Consider the following 17,923-nt stretch of genomic DNA (forward strand, 5'->3'; position numbering starts at 1 on the left):
TTGTGTGTGTGTGTGTGTGTGTACACATTCAACATGACTAATAGGTTTATTAGTAGGTATGGGCTTAGGAAGGTACTATTATTGGCAGTACTGGAATGGCACGAGTGCAAAATGTGACACACCTTCACTAATGATATGGCATCTGAGCTTCTCCCTTTCTTATGTGGGAACTCTGGCATCACAAGTTTCTCGGGCACAGACATTCTCAGAACTGCCCTGAGATTATCTGACACTCGTGAATGTCACACAGGTATCCATACCTGATGGTGTTTTACTTGCAGTGTGAAGAGCTTTGGCCAGGCTATATAAAAGCTGAACGGTAATCTCTCTCCTTTCCCCACTACCCAGGCAGAAAGTAGTTCCAGAGGTTTTGCCATTCAGTGATGTATGTCTACGTGCAAACATCTCTTATTTGATTTATTTTTTGGGGGGGGGGGTTTAGTATTTATTTACACAAAAAGAAAAACATCTGCAGTCAAAGTGAAGTCAGAGCACCGAAGGATAGCTGATCAGTCTGTGATAATTAGCTCATCCACACCCCAATCTTCATAGCTTCCATCTGGCAGATACTGGCGGATTATTATGGGAATCTTCCGGGCTTTGAGTTCTTTCATTGCAATCAGCAACGGGCCTGTCTCTCCTTCTAGCTCTACCATCACTGGGGCACACATGGCTATCTGGAGGGCACGTATACCAAGAACTCTGGCACGCTCATATTTGGTCATATAAGGAGTGGTGATTCGCTTCTGGTTTGCCTGCTGGCGTTCTCCAGAGAGGAGGATTTCTACATTTTCCTGACCCTCCTCCTCAGCATTTTCCAGATCATCCAGTCCTTCATCTTCCTCCACATCATCAAAATCATCTCCATCAAAATTATCCTCGTTGTCAGACATGCTAAGGCTTTTCTGGGTTCGACGCGACCTCTCGCAATACCAGAAGCTCCAACGAGAAGCGAGGCGCCCCGCATGAGGGAGCCAAGAAGCACCCCGGCCGCTGCGTGCAAACCTTGCAAACGTTCTACCGGCAACCCTCTTATTTGATTTATGCTCTCTTTCCGTACTTCCGCTCACCTGCGGGCTTCTTAACAACCAGGGGGAGGCTTGAAGAGGGTTAAACACCAGATTCTGAATACTGTACTACAGGAGTTTTAGGCTGCAATCACCTACTACAAACCTATTGGGGAGTAAAGACCCATTGAACACAACACTAAACCAATTTTCTGAGCCCTGGGTCATGTGGCAGAGCTCTATTTATTTCCATTTCAACAGCAAGCACCAGCCAGTTTTCCACATTTCTGCAGCAATTTGGTTTTGTTTTTTGTTTTTTAAAAATTCATTGGCATTTTGGTGCAATTTTCTCATAATAAACACATTTCTATCTGCAGTTTTAACTAATATACATTTAGTATATCTGTCTGCAGTTTAAACTAATATACAACTAATTTCACATTTTTGGAAGCAATTTTCCAAATACAGTGGTACCTCTGGTTATGAACTTATTTCATTCTGGAGGTCCGTTCTTAACCTGAAACCGTTCTTAACCTGAGGTACTACTTTAGCTAATGGGGCCTCCTGCTGCCGGCGTGCCACCGGCACGCGATTTCTGTTTTCACCCTGGGGCAAAGTTCTTAACCCAAGGTACTACTTCCGGGTTAGCAGAGTTTGTAACCTGAAGTATTTGTAACCCGAGGTGTTTGTAACCCGAGGTACCACTCTATAATGCTTTTTTGTATGTTATTTCCCCCAATATTTTATGTGCATTTCCCTTTAATATATGATTTTTGGTAAACACTGCTTGGTTGGAGAACTGCAAAATCTGGATAAGTGAAAAATTCAAAGGAAAGCTTCGCATCTTCTTTCGGAAAGTGTGGATTTGACTTTAAATGTGAACAGAATTGAAATTCTCCCTTCCTCTTATTGCCGAGTATCTACAGAACTAACTAATTAAGCTTGTATTTGGGAAGCACATGTTTCTATTGGTAGCTGCTACTGAAATTCGGCTCTCTCCCAAATCAAGCAGCTAGCGAGGGAAGGGTTTTTTTTGGGGGGGGGATAATTGCCAGAGAAAAAGTTAAGTATTGGTTTCCTTTCTCTATTCCAATTCAGCTTGTCTTCTTCCCACCCTCTCTCCAGTGCAAATGGCTCCCTTCCAAAGGAGTTTTGCAATAGTGAAAGGGCTTCAGTATAATGTAAACTTGTTTCCTTTGCATTTTAGGATGTACAAATGTAAATGAATCCAACCCTTGCTTTTTGTAATTGGGGAGCCTTGGACCATGGTTGCTCCCAGACAGTATTTTGTGGTAAGGATTCACACAAGTACTGGAAATTTACAATTGTGCAACTGAAGTGGATTTTCTGCTGTGCAAGGGCAACAGTTTTTTTTAAAAAAATGAACTCTTTGCAATTAGAAAAGTGATGGGGAAATGCGGGAGATGAACAGATTATTAATGGGGGGGTGTATAACTACTGCACAAGCAAATCAAGATGTATTCAAGATGAACATTCTTATCATATAACTCCCTGAAAACAAATCAGAACAAATGCTTAATAAGGACAGGACATAGTCTAACCTCCACATAAGCAAATCGAGATGGAAGTGAAGTAAACAGGTTGTCTGTATGAACCAAATTTCAGAGGCCTAGCTCTCTGGGAAGTACCATGAATTTTAATAGACCTGTGATTCCGTCAACAAGTCCTAGGTGCCTTCATATTACCTACTGACTAGAAAAACGAGGGGCAAAATTCACATGGTATGCCGCCAGATTATACGGCACTTAAATTGAATTTGTTCAGGGTACACATAAAGACAGTAACCACCTTATTAGACATTTCAGCCGTGAGCCCAATACGTTAGAGACACAAATTAGTGTTTAAGTCCACCTCTCATGAACACTTCAATTGACCTCTTCTCTCTCGCTCTCTGCACACATTCCCTCAAAAAACTGGACACCCCGTAATGTATTTCCCATTATTTTCAAAGGAAACAACCACAGCCAAGTTCAGTTTTGAGAGCCTGTATTCATGGCATGGGTGGGTCTGGGAGGAAGGTAAGAGTCTGCCAGGCAATTTTATTGCCGTATGAAAATTACAGGATGAAAAACAGAGGCTACAAAACAATGGGGAGGGGGGGAATCCCAAGAATGACCTGGCAAGGAAACCCCATTTTCTTTCCAACCTTGGCTGTGTGACTGGAAAGTACCGCTTTGAAGTATAAAGAGAAACACATTGAGCAAAAAGGCATTCCCGTTCACAGAAAATTCTGTGGGAGGGACAGAGAACGCAAAAGCAAGACCACCATGTAGTGGATACTCCCAATTCTTCCATTACTGGAAGAATTCAGCTATGCGGCTGGACATGTGTCCAATTTTTAATATAGACATTAGATATCAAAGGCTCAAAGCTTGTTAAAAGGTACTTTCAGGTGCACTGGGGAATGGAACAGAGGCTTCTCAGCCATTGTTCCCTAGTTGTAGGATGCTTTGTTAAGAAGGCTACTGGAGCCTGATTCTTTTTTAAAATAAGGAGACTTAGGCTCAAGTAGCAGTTGTAAGGGGGGGGTTAAGGTGGGCATTTCCAGTGTGAGGATGGACAGCAAGACAGGAATACTTCTATGGTTCAGATTGAAACCCGAAGAAGAATTCAGAGTTCCTAATTATCACACTGAGGAGAGCATTACAAACCCCTGAGACTCTGAGCTCTCTGTATCTAGGTACCGTGTATCCAAGTTTCAGCACTAACTCTGTTAGGGACTCACGATATTGTGCCCTAGTTGCCCGTGATTAATTCCACAAACATCATTCATTTTGGAACATTGCAATCGCCGCCTTACCTTGTAATTTGTGACAATGGGTTTGACTTCTTCAGTGGCGTGGCTTTTCAGGTCCTCCAAATCCATCACTCCACCATTGCTCCGAACAACATCCACAACAGCTTTGGCCACACGGCCTTCGTAGAAGCCTCGTTTGCCAAGTTTTGCCAACTCCTGGAAGAAGAAAATAATCTAGATTGGAAACTGCAATAAGAAAAGTGTGTGTTTGGTGAGGGCATAAATACTATGCAATGTGACCTTGAATTCTGACAGTCACTCTTGCTTGCTTGCCTGGATGGAGAGCAGAGCGGGGAAGGGGGGTCTATGAGTGTGTATATACCGTACTTTTCCATGTATAACACGCCCCCGTGTATAAGAAGCCCCCTCAACATTAAGAAAATGGGAGGAGATTGCCCAAAGTTGTTCAGCATTTGGAGGGGGGAGGATTGCCCATTGTTGTAGAGCTATTTTTGGGGAGGATTGCCAGGAGTTGTTGAGCTTTCTTTAGTGGGGGGGGGGGTAGCCCAGGGTTGTTGAGCTTTTTTTAGGGGGTTGCACGTGTCATCTATCGTCTGCCTATCGCCCGCCAGATTGCTGCAGCGACAACCAATCAACACAGGCCCTTGCCGCAGCAACAATCTCCAACTCACGGAAGCAACCAATGCACTACTTGTGTATAAGATGCCCCCAAATTTGTAACATAATTTTTTACTAACGAAACCTCGTCTGATACACGGAAAAGTATGGTAAACCAGGAAACATGAACAAAGATTAAATTTACATTAGTTGCACTGTGCCATTTGCTGCTTATTAGCTGGGTAATTTGGCTCTCAGATGCCTGGTATGCTGAAGGAACGCACTACAGACCTGAACATCATCCTAGGTCACAGTTCAGTAGCGGAGGTTAATCAAAATAGTTGAGGCTTAAATCCACAAATTATTTGAGCCATTATTTAAGTAACTGGGTGGAAAGCTTTGGTAGTTAAGAATGTAAGAGTAGCCTGCTGGATCAGGCCAATAGCCTATCTAGTCCAGAATCCTGTTCTCACAGTGGTCAAACAGATGCCCAAGGGAAACCAGGGAACAGGACATGAGCACAAGAGCCCTCTCCCCTCCTGTGACTTCCAGCGACTGTCATTCAGAAGCATTGCTGCATCCAGTTGTAGAGGGAGAGCACAGCCATCATGGCTAGTAGCCAGTTGTTGTTGTTTTAAGCAATGTAGAAACAAGCAGAGGAATAAATAAGCCTCCCAAAAATGCTCATGTAGTCCTTTGTAGTCTTTTGGCAAAAGACAAGAAGAATTTAACGATGGTATCGGTATCATAATTATTTCAGGAGTGTTTTCTAAAAAAATCAATGGCGTTCCTTAAAAGAGGGCAATGACCAGGGCCAGCCCTGCGGCAAAGCTGGGTGGTGCAGGGTGCCAGGGCGCCGGGCCACCAGGGGGGCGCCGCGCTGCTGCGTCCGCTGGGAAACAGGGCAGGGGGAGTGCCGGAGGGATCTTCGCACCACGGCACCAGATATGCTTAAGACGGCCCTGGCAATGACTAACCAAGAATCTATGTAGATGGAAGCGGGAATTAGTAATCCTGATAGTGGAAAGGAGGGAGAAATCACTTTTCTCGAGCCTTGTGCATTGTGTGTGTGTGCGTGTGTGTGTGCGAGCACACACGCACACACGCACGCACATGTATGACTGTATCAGTTAGGTGCTTAAATAACTATGGATACCAAAATAATGAGATGTTCAAAAAGGGTGCCATGACTGTCTCAGTAAAGCCTTGGTCACTTGCAACACACACCAGCCGCACATTACACTCACAGACTGCAAGTATATTCCTGCATTGCAGGGGATTGGAACTCAGGGTTAAGCAATTTGCCCACCATGGAGCTACAGTTCTCAGAGTTCTTTACCAATCAACCCCTCTTCCCAGCCCAGGGAACCCAGGGAACAGAGAATAGAAGCTCTGTGAGAGGAATAGAGGTCTCCTAACAACTCTCAGCCCCCTTAACAGCTTCCAGAATTCTTTGGGGGAAGCCATAACTACCGGTACAAATGTGGTACCGTAGGGTGGAATTCAACGTCACGTTATTATGGAAGTTCCATCTGCACAAGCGTTGCAGACTGCCAGACAGAACGATTCCCCCCTCTCGTTCTCCCTCCCACAAGCTGTTCCTGGCCACCCACCCCCACAATTTGGAGGGGCACAGGGCACATGGCGGAGGAGAAGGGCAAAGCATTTGAGCTGATGGGCTGCATTAAATGAATGCTTCCCATTGTGCTCTGAAAGTTTGGTGCAGTCGTGGCCCAAGCCATAGTTGGCAAGACCAACTATTCCAGAACCATCCTTTCATGTGGTGGTAAAATCTAGTAACTTTATTAAATATTACAGCATTTTTTTATATTTGTTTGAAGGGTGTATGTAGAAAGCAAGGGTGAGCTGTTGCTTTAAAATTATAGCATGCACAGTAAATGAGTAGCTTCAGAGGTAAAGAGAGCACAATTAGGCGCTTATGTACACAAAAGGAAACTGCCTGTCACTCCTGACGCGATTTCAAAGAAGAGCAACTTCAACGCCACTCATTCAAAAGGGATATTAAGTTGTTGGTACCTGGCACCAACAAGACAAAAGGGCATGTGTCATTCCCCATGTCTAAGCAAATAGTGTACCTTCCTCTACGTACCAGGTTACTACCTGGCACCAATTTGTTAAATATTAACAGATGAAATTGGCAGGTCAAGAAAGGCTCATTCCTCAAGTCAGATAAACCGTGTAGGAGAGGGATCTCTCATCTAATGCACTGACTCTTGAAAGTCATATATCCTTTGTTGTTTATGTGTCATTTGTGCACTTATTATCATGTTAAATGTTTGTCTTTCGTTGTACTCAAGAGCCATAGTTTCCAAAATTCTCAACAACAACAACAACAACATTGCTTATGTAGCAGAGAAATGCACTGTATTCCCTGCTGCACTTTTGAAACATCACCTCCAATTATCAGCTGCGACAGACAGTAGATGCCCAAGACTTTGTTGTTTACGCACACAACACCCCCTAGTGAAACAGAAATACCTGAAGTTATTGGCTGGAAACAAAGAGTTCTCTGCAGACTGCTTTGTATAATCATCTATTTCAGAATGCATAGACAGTATGTTCGACACACATCACAATGCACAGTTTGTGTACTCCCAGCTTCATTTGGGAGGAAATTATCTCATGTGAAGTGTATCCAACAGAGGCTAATTTCATCATTTCTATACAGTTCTCTCTGTAAGAGATCCAAAATCGGTCTCGAAGATATTGAAAAACAGGGATGGAGGCCTGGACTCCCTTAGGTGACAGCTGACTTTTTCAGATGCAGACAGGGTTTTATACCAGCTTGCTCACTGTTCACAGCTTTTATCCTTTTGTGAGAGAATAGCAATTCTGAATTCAAGCAGTATCAAGCACCGCACACATCGATCTAAGCAAATCTGACCAAGGCTATGGCATTGGCCAGCAAACAAGAAGCTCACAAATCATTTTCCATGGCAACAGCAACATTGAACTTCTATTTCACATTTAGTTTCCAAAGGAGATTGTAACATGGAATTCTGTTCAAAGAGAAAATATCCCCCCCCAAAAAAAAAAATTCACTGGATCTATGTCTTTGGATCTATGTCAATTTTCTTCACACGTTCGCTGTTTTAAGGTCATACATCTGTGGGACTTGAGTTTTTATTGAGCATAACATTTCATCTATCTGCTGGATGACTGCTCACTACAAGGCTCTGCAATGAACTGGAATATTTGTACCAAGAACATATAATTCAAGGCCCATACATGGTTTAAATTTGCTGAACATAGAATTTAAATGCTAAGATCTTTTCATTTCCCCTTTGCGTTCAGCTACCTGACCCAGATCCCTCCCAGTTCTCCATGCCATCACAGCAGCTAAGTCAGTAACAGCTACTGGGGTCATTTGCTATCACCAGTGAATGTACAAGGTCACATCAAAGCAGCTCAGCCAATGGCATCAAGAGATACAGAAAGACAGAGGGGACTGTCTTTCGAAGGAGTGAACAGTTTTAAGGAGAGGACCAAATATATCTGCAACCCATGGTCTGTGCATATGCTAATCACCTATTAAATTATATTTGCATGTTTTAAAACTGCAGATAAATGTTATCCACATCTCTTGAGTGTAGGGAAATAAATACGTGTGGGTGGAGGAAACAACCCAAATTGGTTATGAAGTATAGGTTAAATGTGTTACATTAATCCAAGTTGAACAATGGAAGGGAATTAAGCATGACAAGTGATTACTTTGAATCCATCTTCTCAGCCTATAGTGTTCTATTTACTGATTTCTATGAGATTGGACTCTGAACAGCTTTTCAGCATTACATTAGCTCCTCAGTAAGGTTAAGAGGCAGTATTTGTTAGCCTGCAGCATACTGACATTTATAATTATCAGAAAAATGAAAATGGAGATGCTGCTGGAGAATATTCAGATACAGCCTCCAAATCTCTTATGCTTAGTGGAAACCAAGTTAACCTGGAAGCAAATTCAATTGCTGCGGAAATAAAATTAAATTTGATGTACATTACTGTCATTCCCCACTAACTTCCTTGCATAGCGTGAAACATTTCTCTTCGGATAAATACCAGCCTTCATCGTTCCCATGGACAACACGTCTCACTTCCTCTCTAAAAGCCCAGATGGAGCCATGGGGGGGGGGAGTGTGGGGTCTAATTCCACAATTGAGTACTGCCCTGATCTGATCCTTTCTCTGATCAACATGTCAGCAAAATACCACTTCCTAAATGGCATGCTCCCAACATCCCTTCAAGATCAGAACAGGAAAAGGATATGAGTCAATTATCTGCACCAGGGCAGAAACGAAGGGTCAAAGTAGACACAACATGAAATGCATCATTAGAAAGATTGTACAGAATCATAGAAACATACAGTTGGAAGGGACCACGAGGGTCATCTAGTCCAACCCCCTGCAATGCAGGAATCCTTTTGTCCAATGTGTGGCTCGAACCCACAACCCTGAGATGAAGAGTCTCATGCTCTACCAACTAAGTTATCACATTAGGATTTAAAAAGAAAAAATAGTAATAGGTGCCAGAAGAGACTGGTTCTTATTGGGGATGCAAGGTATGAGGGAGAATTAAAAGTCAATTTAATTGAGACCACAGAATACACGGAGGGGAGATTTAGTCCTTTCATCCCCAGTCCTTCCCTCACCCCCTACTGCTCTTATCCCACCAGTGTCAGCTACACCTTTCTTTCTAAGGCTAATAGCAGTGTGGGTGGGGTGGTTTTTTTCCTTAAAAAGCCTTTCCCACACTGCTGCTTAAGAGTCGTCTATTCACAAGTGCAGCCCGATCCCAGATAAGTAACCGACGGAGTTCAAAGGCAAGTGTACAGTATTCCTTGCAAGTATGTGCGCCTAGGGGCTCTGATCCTGTGCACATTTTACCTGCCAACGGGTCTCGATGTTTGGGACTCCGCACCTTCCTTTTTGGAAGCAATTTTCCAAATACAGTGGTACCTCTGGTTATGAACTTATTTCGTTCTGGAGGTCCGTTCTTAACCTGAAACTGTTCTTAACCTGAAGCACCACTTTAGCTAATGGGGCCTCCTGCTGCCGCTGTGCCGCTGGAGCACAATTTCTGTTCTCATCCTGAAGCAAAGTTCTTAACCCGAGGAACTATTTCTGGGTTAGCGGAGTTTGTAACCTGAAGCGTTTGTAACCCGAGGTACCACTGTACTGAGATTTGAGGCAGCACACCTTGTAGGCTTTTGTATGGTAAGTTCCATGACACCAAACAGTTTTATTCCACACTGAATTATATGGAATTCAAATTGTCATACAGTAAAACACAGTACCATATATATGAAATTTCTGCAATATATTTGAGTTTCTGCATCACGTTAGAAACCACTTCTGGAAATATAGTGGAACATCGGTCTGGTTTGTAACTCATTTCCATGTTATTTGTGAACAGATCTTTTTTCTGGAAGCAAATAACATGAAAATGAATGCTGAATTTGTGCTACATTCCACTGTATTTCTATAAGCAGCTATTACACCATGCGAAAGCTCAAATATAATGCAGAAATGAACGGTCGGAGAAATGTTGGGGAAACTAAATAAACTGCTGTTTGGATGCAACCATAGTTCTGAGCTGAGGACACTGGCTCAAGGAAGTTCAGCTCACCTTAAAAGTGTCTGCCAAAAAAGGATTGCAGAAGACTTGTCCGTGATCAGGTGCTTGGCCATCAATCAGCAGGTCCTTCCCGTGTGGGTTGCCAGGTGCCTGAAGAGCATGAGCATTATTCTTCCAGCAGTAGGAAGTAATCTCTGAGACTGGAAAGCCCTTCTCAGCCAGGTCTATAGCTGGCTGCAGAATTTGCCACATGGAAAGCTGAACCAGGAAAGATCACACAATTACTTCCCATCTAGAGGCAACATTTGAAATGTACGTGTGCCTGATTAAAAACATTCCCAAGGCCCTCCTCTTTACAAGAATTAACCCTATAAACAAAGTTGTTCAATAGACTATCAATAAATAGTAAAGTGGGAGAAAATATTAAGCAACCAAAACACTCCCATGTCTCTATGACTGTGAATGTAAGCTTGAAAATAAGCTGACAATCTGGCGAAATCTCAGAAGTCAGGTGGGGAAACACAGTAACATTTTTAGTGATGGGGGAAGGAGATTCCGTGGCATGTATTTCTCCTTGCATTTCGGTATATCTGGAAGGAGTGGAAGAAATTGTGCACAATAAGCTAAATTAGCAAATTCATATTTATTTATTTATTTTTAAAAAAGCAAAATATAGTTGCTTTTTTTAAAAAAAAATCTGCCAAAAAGAAACAGTTTTGGTTATGCTATATTCCTGAATCTGCATGTTCATTTGGGGTTCACCTTTTTGCTTCCATGCAGGGCAACAGCATCGCACCAGCCAGCTGCCGCACCAGGTATGGTGACATTGTGTGCATGTAGTGGAGGGGGACGATTTGCCTCGCTGAAGCCATGATCTTTTAGCAGCTCAAGGGTCAGGGCTTCTGGAGACCGACCGCTGAAAAGCAAACAGAGATCCACATGGAAACCGAATTACAAGCATACTAAAAAAGATATGGGAGAGCATCCATTTCACCTTATTTATTTTTTAAAAAAACTTTGATGGTGGTGCTACAGTTTCTCGGCACGGCACTGTAACAGCTCTCAGAAGCCTCCTGGCAACAACCTGAAATAATGTAGAACATTTTCCATGGCATTTTCACAGAATGATTCATCAAAGGCTGAAATTCTGCCACCTTTATTTCCAGAAACTCTTATTAGATACACCAACCAATCGCTCTTTTTAAAATGGTCTGTTTCAAACCACTATTCTCAACATTTTATATTAATTCAACATCACAGAAACAGATGTTCTTAACCCATACGATGCTCTTAACCCTACAAACTAGAATTGTTAGGTCCAAACCCTCAAAGGGATTCTGTACCAGTAATACAGGGGGTCAGGAACTGCCAGCCTGTGGGCCAGACATTGCCCCTGGGACCTCCCAGTGTCCCCTCTTTGTCCCCACTGCAATTAGACTCATAGATGCCAAGTTCTCCCTTTTTTAAAGGGAAATTCCATTATGCTGAATAGGCTTCCTCGCGAGAAAAGGGAAAACTTGGCAGGTATGATTAGACTTGAAAAAAAGAAGTCTTCGGCTGGAGCCAATAGATATTTTCAAGCCTAACAGGAACACATGGAGGCCTTTTCAGAGTGTGTGCGTCACAGTTGGAGAGGTAAAAGGCAATCCTCTTTATATTACTCACCCTGCCAACAATGCCCCACCAACTCCCCAAATGCCCTATTGGCCTGAAAACAAATATATTAGCTCCGATGGGTGGCTTCTTCCCTATAACTCATTGTTGTGGGTTATGGGTGGTTGTCTCCCTTCCACAGCTAGAGTCTCCAGGAAGATCACCCCTTCCCCATGAAATAAGACTTGGGGATGGAACAAAGCTACTTTCCCCTAAACCTAATTGCTGGGGGAAGAAACTGTATTTACAGTACTTATGTATGCATGTGAGTTAAAGTGCAATGTATATGCCCACCACTTGCATGAGGCTCCCAGAGGGTTGGTCAAGGTAGAATGCAGCCCTCGAGCTGACCTGCTTTAAAAGCTACTCAAAAGGGAACACTCTGCCAATGGTAGTAGTATCTTCTGTCAGTGTAGTCCTTTGATCTGGCAACTGTGGCCATTGGCTGACTATTCCTGTGTTAGGCACAAAGCCCAGTTTCGATGGCTGATAGAAGACGGTTTGCTGATAAGTGGGAAATTTCTCCCATGTGTTTGAATGAGAAGCTTGAAGATATATGCACATATACACACACTCTCTCCAGCTAGCAGAGAGGGAGATAATGTGTGTGCTTTTAATAGAAAATGTGTCTGCCCCTGATACACAGATCCCACGCAGCTTCTCTGCCCTTCACTGCCCCACCTTATGGATCCTGTATACATCAAAAAAGCCACAATACGGCTTGTTGCACTATCCAAACCCAGATTGTGGTTTGTTTCAAACAAATCATGAGCGATAAGCCAGAATTAAACCAAGAAACAGAAGATACAAGAATTACCAACCATGGAAGAATAGCAAATAAAGATGATGGACTTTATGGAACTGGCCGAATTGACTGGGAGGAGACTGCACGAACAGGGAGAAGAGTTGCTAGAAGAAGATTGGAAGAAATTTAAAATATATTTTAAAAAGTATTGTAATATTTGAGAATATGAAATACATTTGGAAGTTCTTATAGGTTGCAGAAGTAGAAAAAAATGTTTATAATTTAAGAAAATAGATAGTAATGAATTAAATAGATAATGAAAGAAATTAGGTAAAGGAAGAGATTTACAAAAGTGATTAAAGTTAAGATTTAGAAATTGCTAAAGATGATATAAAAGGGACCCAGGTGGCACTGTGGGTTAAACCACAGAGTCTAGGGCTCGCTGATCAGAAGGTCGGCGGTTCGAGTCCCTGCAACGGGGTGAGCTCCCGTTGCTCGGTCCCAGCTCCTGCCCACCTAGCAGTTCGAAAGCACATCAAAGTGCAAGTAGATAAATAGGGACCGCTCCAGCAGGAAGGTAAATGGCGTTTCCGTGCACTGCTCTGGTTCGCCAGAAGCAGCTTTGTTATGCTGGCCACATGACCCGGAAGCTGTCTGCGGGCAAACGCTGGCTCCCTCGGCCTATAGAGCGAGATGAGCGCCGCAACCCCAGAGTCGGACATGACTGGACCTGATGGTCAGGGGCCCCTTTACCCTTTACCTTTAAATATGATATACAATGAAGCTCAGAAGGGGGGATTTGAGGAAGTCACCCTAAAATGTTAAAGAAAAATGATTTGACAGTGAGATATTTTGTGTCTTTTTGTTATGGATGGGTTTGTCAGGTTTGTATTGTATTGTATTGTTTTTATTTGTTTGTTATGTGTTATTATAAAATGAATAATTTTTTAAAAGAATTAAACCAAGAAATGAACATTCAGTTGAAGGTTCAGTTGAAACAAACAGCCATGGTCTGGGTTCAGACAACATGACAAGCCATACTATGGCTTGTTTGAGGTGCATGAGTGCTGTGGGAGGAAGGAGAATTTGCATAGGGCAGGGGTTCCCAACAAAATTTTCTTGAGGACCCCTCATCGAGCCGCTATTGTGACAAGGACCCCCATTAATTCCTAATCCTAAAATTAAAAAGTGAGAGCCAAATTAAGAGTCTTTTTATATTTTATATTTATACGTTTTTTACAGTTACAACAGAGTACTCCATCAGTATACAGTTAGTTTTAATTTTCAGTTCTTAATGAGATGAGTTAAATCTGTCCTTTGAGTCCATTATTTCTGAAATATTAGGTTCCAAACTTGAAACTTTCACTCTGAAATCCGACCGCATGTCGAGCCGATTCCTATATTTGTTTTTCATGAAACACATGGAAGAAAATGCTTGCTTTGTTTACAAACACTACTGTTTTGCAAAGAGGCAGCGCACGCCAGGGAGGAGGGAGGGGAATGGAGAAGACAGGGTACCTGCGCAGTAGCGCACAAATGAAGCCGACGCGCGCAAAGCATCTTGGGGCGGTGAGCGTTAGTAGAATGCGCGCGCTGCCTCTTTGCAAAACAGTAGTGTTTGTAAAGCGCCACCTAGCGGCATACAGCAGAACTACCGCCTCTATCTAATTCTAGTTTTGCGCTAGACTCTGCTCATGCAGGAAGCAGCCAAAACAAAAAATCTGTTATCATACGAAATATATTTAATATATTTTTTATTCTAATAGCATCTTGCGGACCCCTCTGGCATAGCTCGCGGACCCCTGGGGGTCCGCGGACCACCTGTTGGGAACCACTGGCATTGGGCCTGTGTAGTAGGAGGGAGGCACGCTCATGTTTGAAACATGACTTAATACAGAAACTGTCACAGCACATGAACCAAGGGTGGGAGTCAACTACCGTAAGTTATTGCATTTGCAAAATGCGGTCCACTCACGCAACAAGACTTCTCACTGCACTGCCTAAATCTGCTCTGTGAGTTTGAGGGAACCACCAGAACAGGTTTAGGGGTCATGTGGGGGAGAAGAGGGTGGAAAAGTATTGTTGCACCAGTTGACCTTGTTCCCCATATGATGCATGCGCCACTTAGTGCAATGTTGCTCTAAGGAGTTTCCTGTTTCTTTGTGAAAGGTTCCTGGGAGGAAAAAAATAACCACAGGAATTTCAGCATGTCCTGCTCTCTGCCCTTTGACTACAGCAACAGGAACCGAAGAGCACCTGGGACTGATGCTATCCTTTTAAAGCATCTTCCTATTAATATTCAATTTAGACTCAAAGGACAGCTATTCCTCTGCAGCAGCGAAAAGTTGAATAGCATATGAATGTAGGAAAATCAGAACAAAACGAAAAAGAAATGAGGTGCAAAACTGGATTCTGACCTCCTGGTTAAAATGAAAGTCTTCCTCATATGAAACCAGAACTGCAGACACTCTGTCCACCAAGATGTTTGCACAAAATCATTATCAAGTTCAGCTTAAAAACAAAGTGAAGGCATGCACAAAAACTGGACAAACACCATTTGTATACACAGGCTTGTGATAAGTCTGGCAAGTCTGAACAAAACCACTAAACTGAGCCCTGTTATATATGTGGAATTCCATTGAGAAATGCAGTCCAAGTAATCTGCATCTGCTTATTTTCCAGCAATCGAGCCAGTGGCAACAACTTGATTTGTTGACACCAGATGGCGGTGTGGAGTTCCATCTTTCGCAACGAGATTTCCCATTGTGAGGTTTACAACACGTTTTCCTGAAATGTTTTTTTTGACGTGTCTAGATCAAGCCTTAGTCCTCTCATTTCTTGGCCCCTACTCTCAAACCAGCTGCAAAAAGGTGGTTTTGGAGGGTGGGTGGAAGAGTAGAAATTACAAAGAGAGAAATCCCAAATGCACAACTTCCCCCAGCAGATAACTGAATACAACTATATTTTCTAATACGTAACAGAATACAACAACTCTCTGCCCTAGTACATAGCAGAATACAACAGCTGCTCATGTGCTTTCTCTCTCTCTCTCTCTCTCTGCTACTTACCTTCCATTGAGACCATGTACCTGTTTTGTGCTTGCATCATAATAGAGGCAGAAGCAGTCTCCACCTATGCCGGTGCTGCATGGTTCAGTAACATTTAAAGCAGCTGCTACTGCCACAGCAGCATCTACAGCATTGCCACCACTCTTTAAGATATCTGCAACAGAGATAGGCTCATTAAAAAGAACAAACAACAACAACAACAACAACAACAACTCTAAACTAATAGTGACTTGCAAACCAAAACAGGGAGTGCCACTTTGGGAAGTGTTAAAATCACAGGATCCTAAGAATTAAAGAAAGACATGGGAATGCTGATTTTCAACTGTAATTGAAATGATTTGAGAATGGTTTTGTACGCCAGAAGAGAGGAAGCTTGATTGAGTTACACTTCCAAAATTGTGGAAACCTCAGCCAGGAGATCTTCAGTATAGCGCTGCAGATTAGTCACAGGTGTCTAAAGAGTTACTAACTCCAGATGTTTTGGACTACAATTCCCATCATCCCTGACCACTGGTCCTGTTAGCTAGGGATCATGGGAGTTGTAGGCCAAAACTTCTGGAGGGCTGCAGTTTGGGGATGCCTGCACTAACTTAAGTCTGGAGCCAACCCACTGAATGTCAGATACGACCCACAAAGGAAAAATCAACATTTCACCCATTAAAATAACAGCGGAACAAATTACCGAGGCCTATATTTGTTGCAAGAGGCTGGCTTGATGCAACACAAGCACTACTGCAAACCACCGGGGATCTCCGAGAACAGAAATTAAGATGTGGCATCCTTTTCGGAAGAAAATACAACACACAAAAAAAGAAATGGGTATTAAAAGGAAAACCTGAACTAATGTACAAAAATAAATGTGAACCCTAAAATCAAATGGATGTAAATGGACCTGTATAAAACTTCACAGAGTTCTGCAAAACTCTAATATAGCTTACACTGAAGCTGAAATTACATCATGTTACCATATTTTATGTAAATCCCTCATTTTCATTTGGCAAGTGAAATGGAACTCCCCAAGCAATATCATTCTTACTCCCAAATTCCCTTGATTTCAACAATAGTACAACTGAGTGTAAATTTTTCCCCAGGTTCAAAATTCAAGTTGAGGAACAGACTTGATCCACAATTTCTCTCTCTCTCTCTCTCTCTCTCTCTCTCTCTCTCTCTCTCTCTCTCTCTCACACACACACACACACACACACACACACGATTTTCACCAACTGAAGTTAGGCTGTGTAAGATTCAAAGCCATCCTGATGCCTTCTTATTCAAACCTGAGAATTCTGAATACGGGAATGCTGTGTTCCGTCTACCAAAATTGGGCCTCAGCATTTAGCAGTAACACAGTGCAAACACAGTTGTTTATATGTGCTGATCCAAAGGCTCGGATTGTGGTTCTGTTGCTTGATATAGTGCAGCACATCTGTCCATGCAGAGGGAAAGCTCAGTGGGTACAGGATGAGACTCTTAATCTCAGGGACGGGGTTTTGAGCCCCATGTTGGGTAAAAGATTTCTGTATTCCAGGGGGTTGGCTTAGATGACCCTCATGGTCCCTTCCAACTCTACACTTCTACAATTCTGATTCTATGCAAACAACAACAACTCCCATTGCAACAGTTTGTTAGAGCGGCCCCATTTGTTCTGTAATAATGTGTGTATCCAAAGTGCCTTTCTTTCAGGTAACCACAGGGATCCAGCCAAAAGGTGCAGGTACTTGCTGGGAAGCAACTGCAACCCCCACCCCTACAAAAATCCTTCATTTCAGGACAAGGAAGGTATCAGTGGTGCCATATGGGCAGGACCTTGAGGGCAGAGGTCCACAGTCCCACTCAGCAGAATAAGGAGGGGCTCCCAAACACAGTACAGAGGGTTGAACACATTTAGAAGTAAAGTAATGCACATTATTACCTAAATAGGAGAATAATAATAATAATAATAATAATAATAATAATTTTTATTATTTATACCCCACCCATCTGGCTGGGTTTCCCCAGCCACTCTGGGAGGCTCCCAACAGGATAATAATAATAATAATAATAATAATAATAATAATAATAAAGTTATAAAACATCAAACATTAAAACCTTCCCTAAACAGGGCTGCCTTCAGATGTCTTCTAAAAGTCAGATAGTTGTTTATTTCCTTGACATCTGATGGGAGGGCATTCCACAGGGCAGATGCCACTACCGAGAGGGCCCTCTGCCTGGTTCTCTGAAGCTTCACTTTTTGCAGTGAGGGAACCGCCAGAAGGCCCTCGGTGCTGGACCTCAGTGAATAATGGGGGTGGAGAGGCTCCTTCTGGTATAATGGGCGCAGGCCATTTAGGACTTTAAAGGTCAGCACCAATACTTTGAATTGTGCTCGGAAACATACTGGGAGCCCATGTAGGTCTTTCAGGACCAGTGTTATGTGGTCCCGGTGGCTGCTCCCAGTCACTAGTCTAGGCGCCTTATTCTGGATTAGTTGTAGTTTCTGGGTCAC

General features: G+C 42.9%; 1 protein-coding gene and 1 pseudogene across 5 annotated transcripts in view; both read right to left on the reverse strand.

Annotated features, from left to right (window-relative positions):
• Nucleotides 1–17,923, reverse strand: part of LOC118093940 (uncharacterized) — a 30,402-nt gene that overhangs the window by 11,202 nt on the left and 1,277 nt on the right. For 2 of the 4 annotated variants that reach the window (XM_088669107.1, XM_035133797.3), the window contains exons 2-6: nucleotides 16,121–16,218; nucleotides 15,439–15,592; nucleotides 10,735–10,888; nucleotides 10,024–10,230; nucleotides 3,829–3,981 (exon numbers count right to left, since the gene is read on the reverse strand). In XM_088669107.1, coding sequence (XP_088525233.1) covers nucleotides 3,829–3,981; nucleotides 10,024–10,230; nucleotides 10,735–10,888; nucleotides 15,439–15,592; nucleotides 16,121–16,217 — 765 coding nt within the window. In that variant the 5' untranslated portion in view covers nucleotide 16,218. The remainder of the gene's footprint in view (nucleotides 1–3,828; nucleotides 3,982–10,023; nucleotides 10,231–10,734; nucleotides 10,889–15,438; nucleotides 15,593–16,120; nucleotides 16,219–17,923) is intronic. The other 2 variants (XM_035133799.3, XM_088669108.1) reach the window with 2 other exon arrangements.
• LOC132591095 (DNA-directed RNA polymerases I, II, and III subunit RPABC2 pseudogene) lies at nucleotides 433–958 on the reverse strand (annotated as a pseudogene). Its single transcript, XR_015949879.1, has one exon. The product of XR_015949879.1 is annotated as a DNA-directed RNA polymerases I, II, and III subunit RPABC2 pseudogene (transcript).

The sequence above is a fragment of the Zootoca vivipara genome, chromosome 5, assembly GCF_965207765.1.
Source record: "Zootoca vivipara chromosome 5, rZooViv2.hap1.1, whole genome shotgun sequence".
NCBI lineage: Eukaryota > Metazoa > Chordata > Lepidosauria > Squamata > Lacertidae > Zootoca > Zootoca vivipara.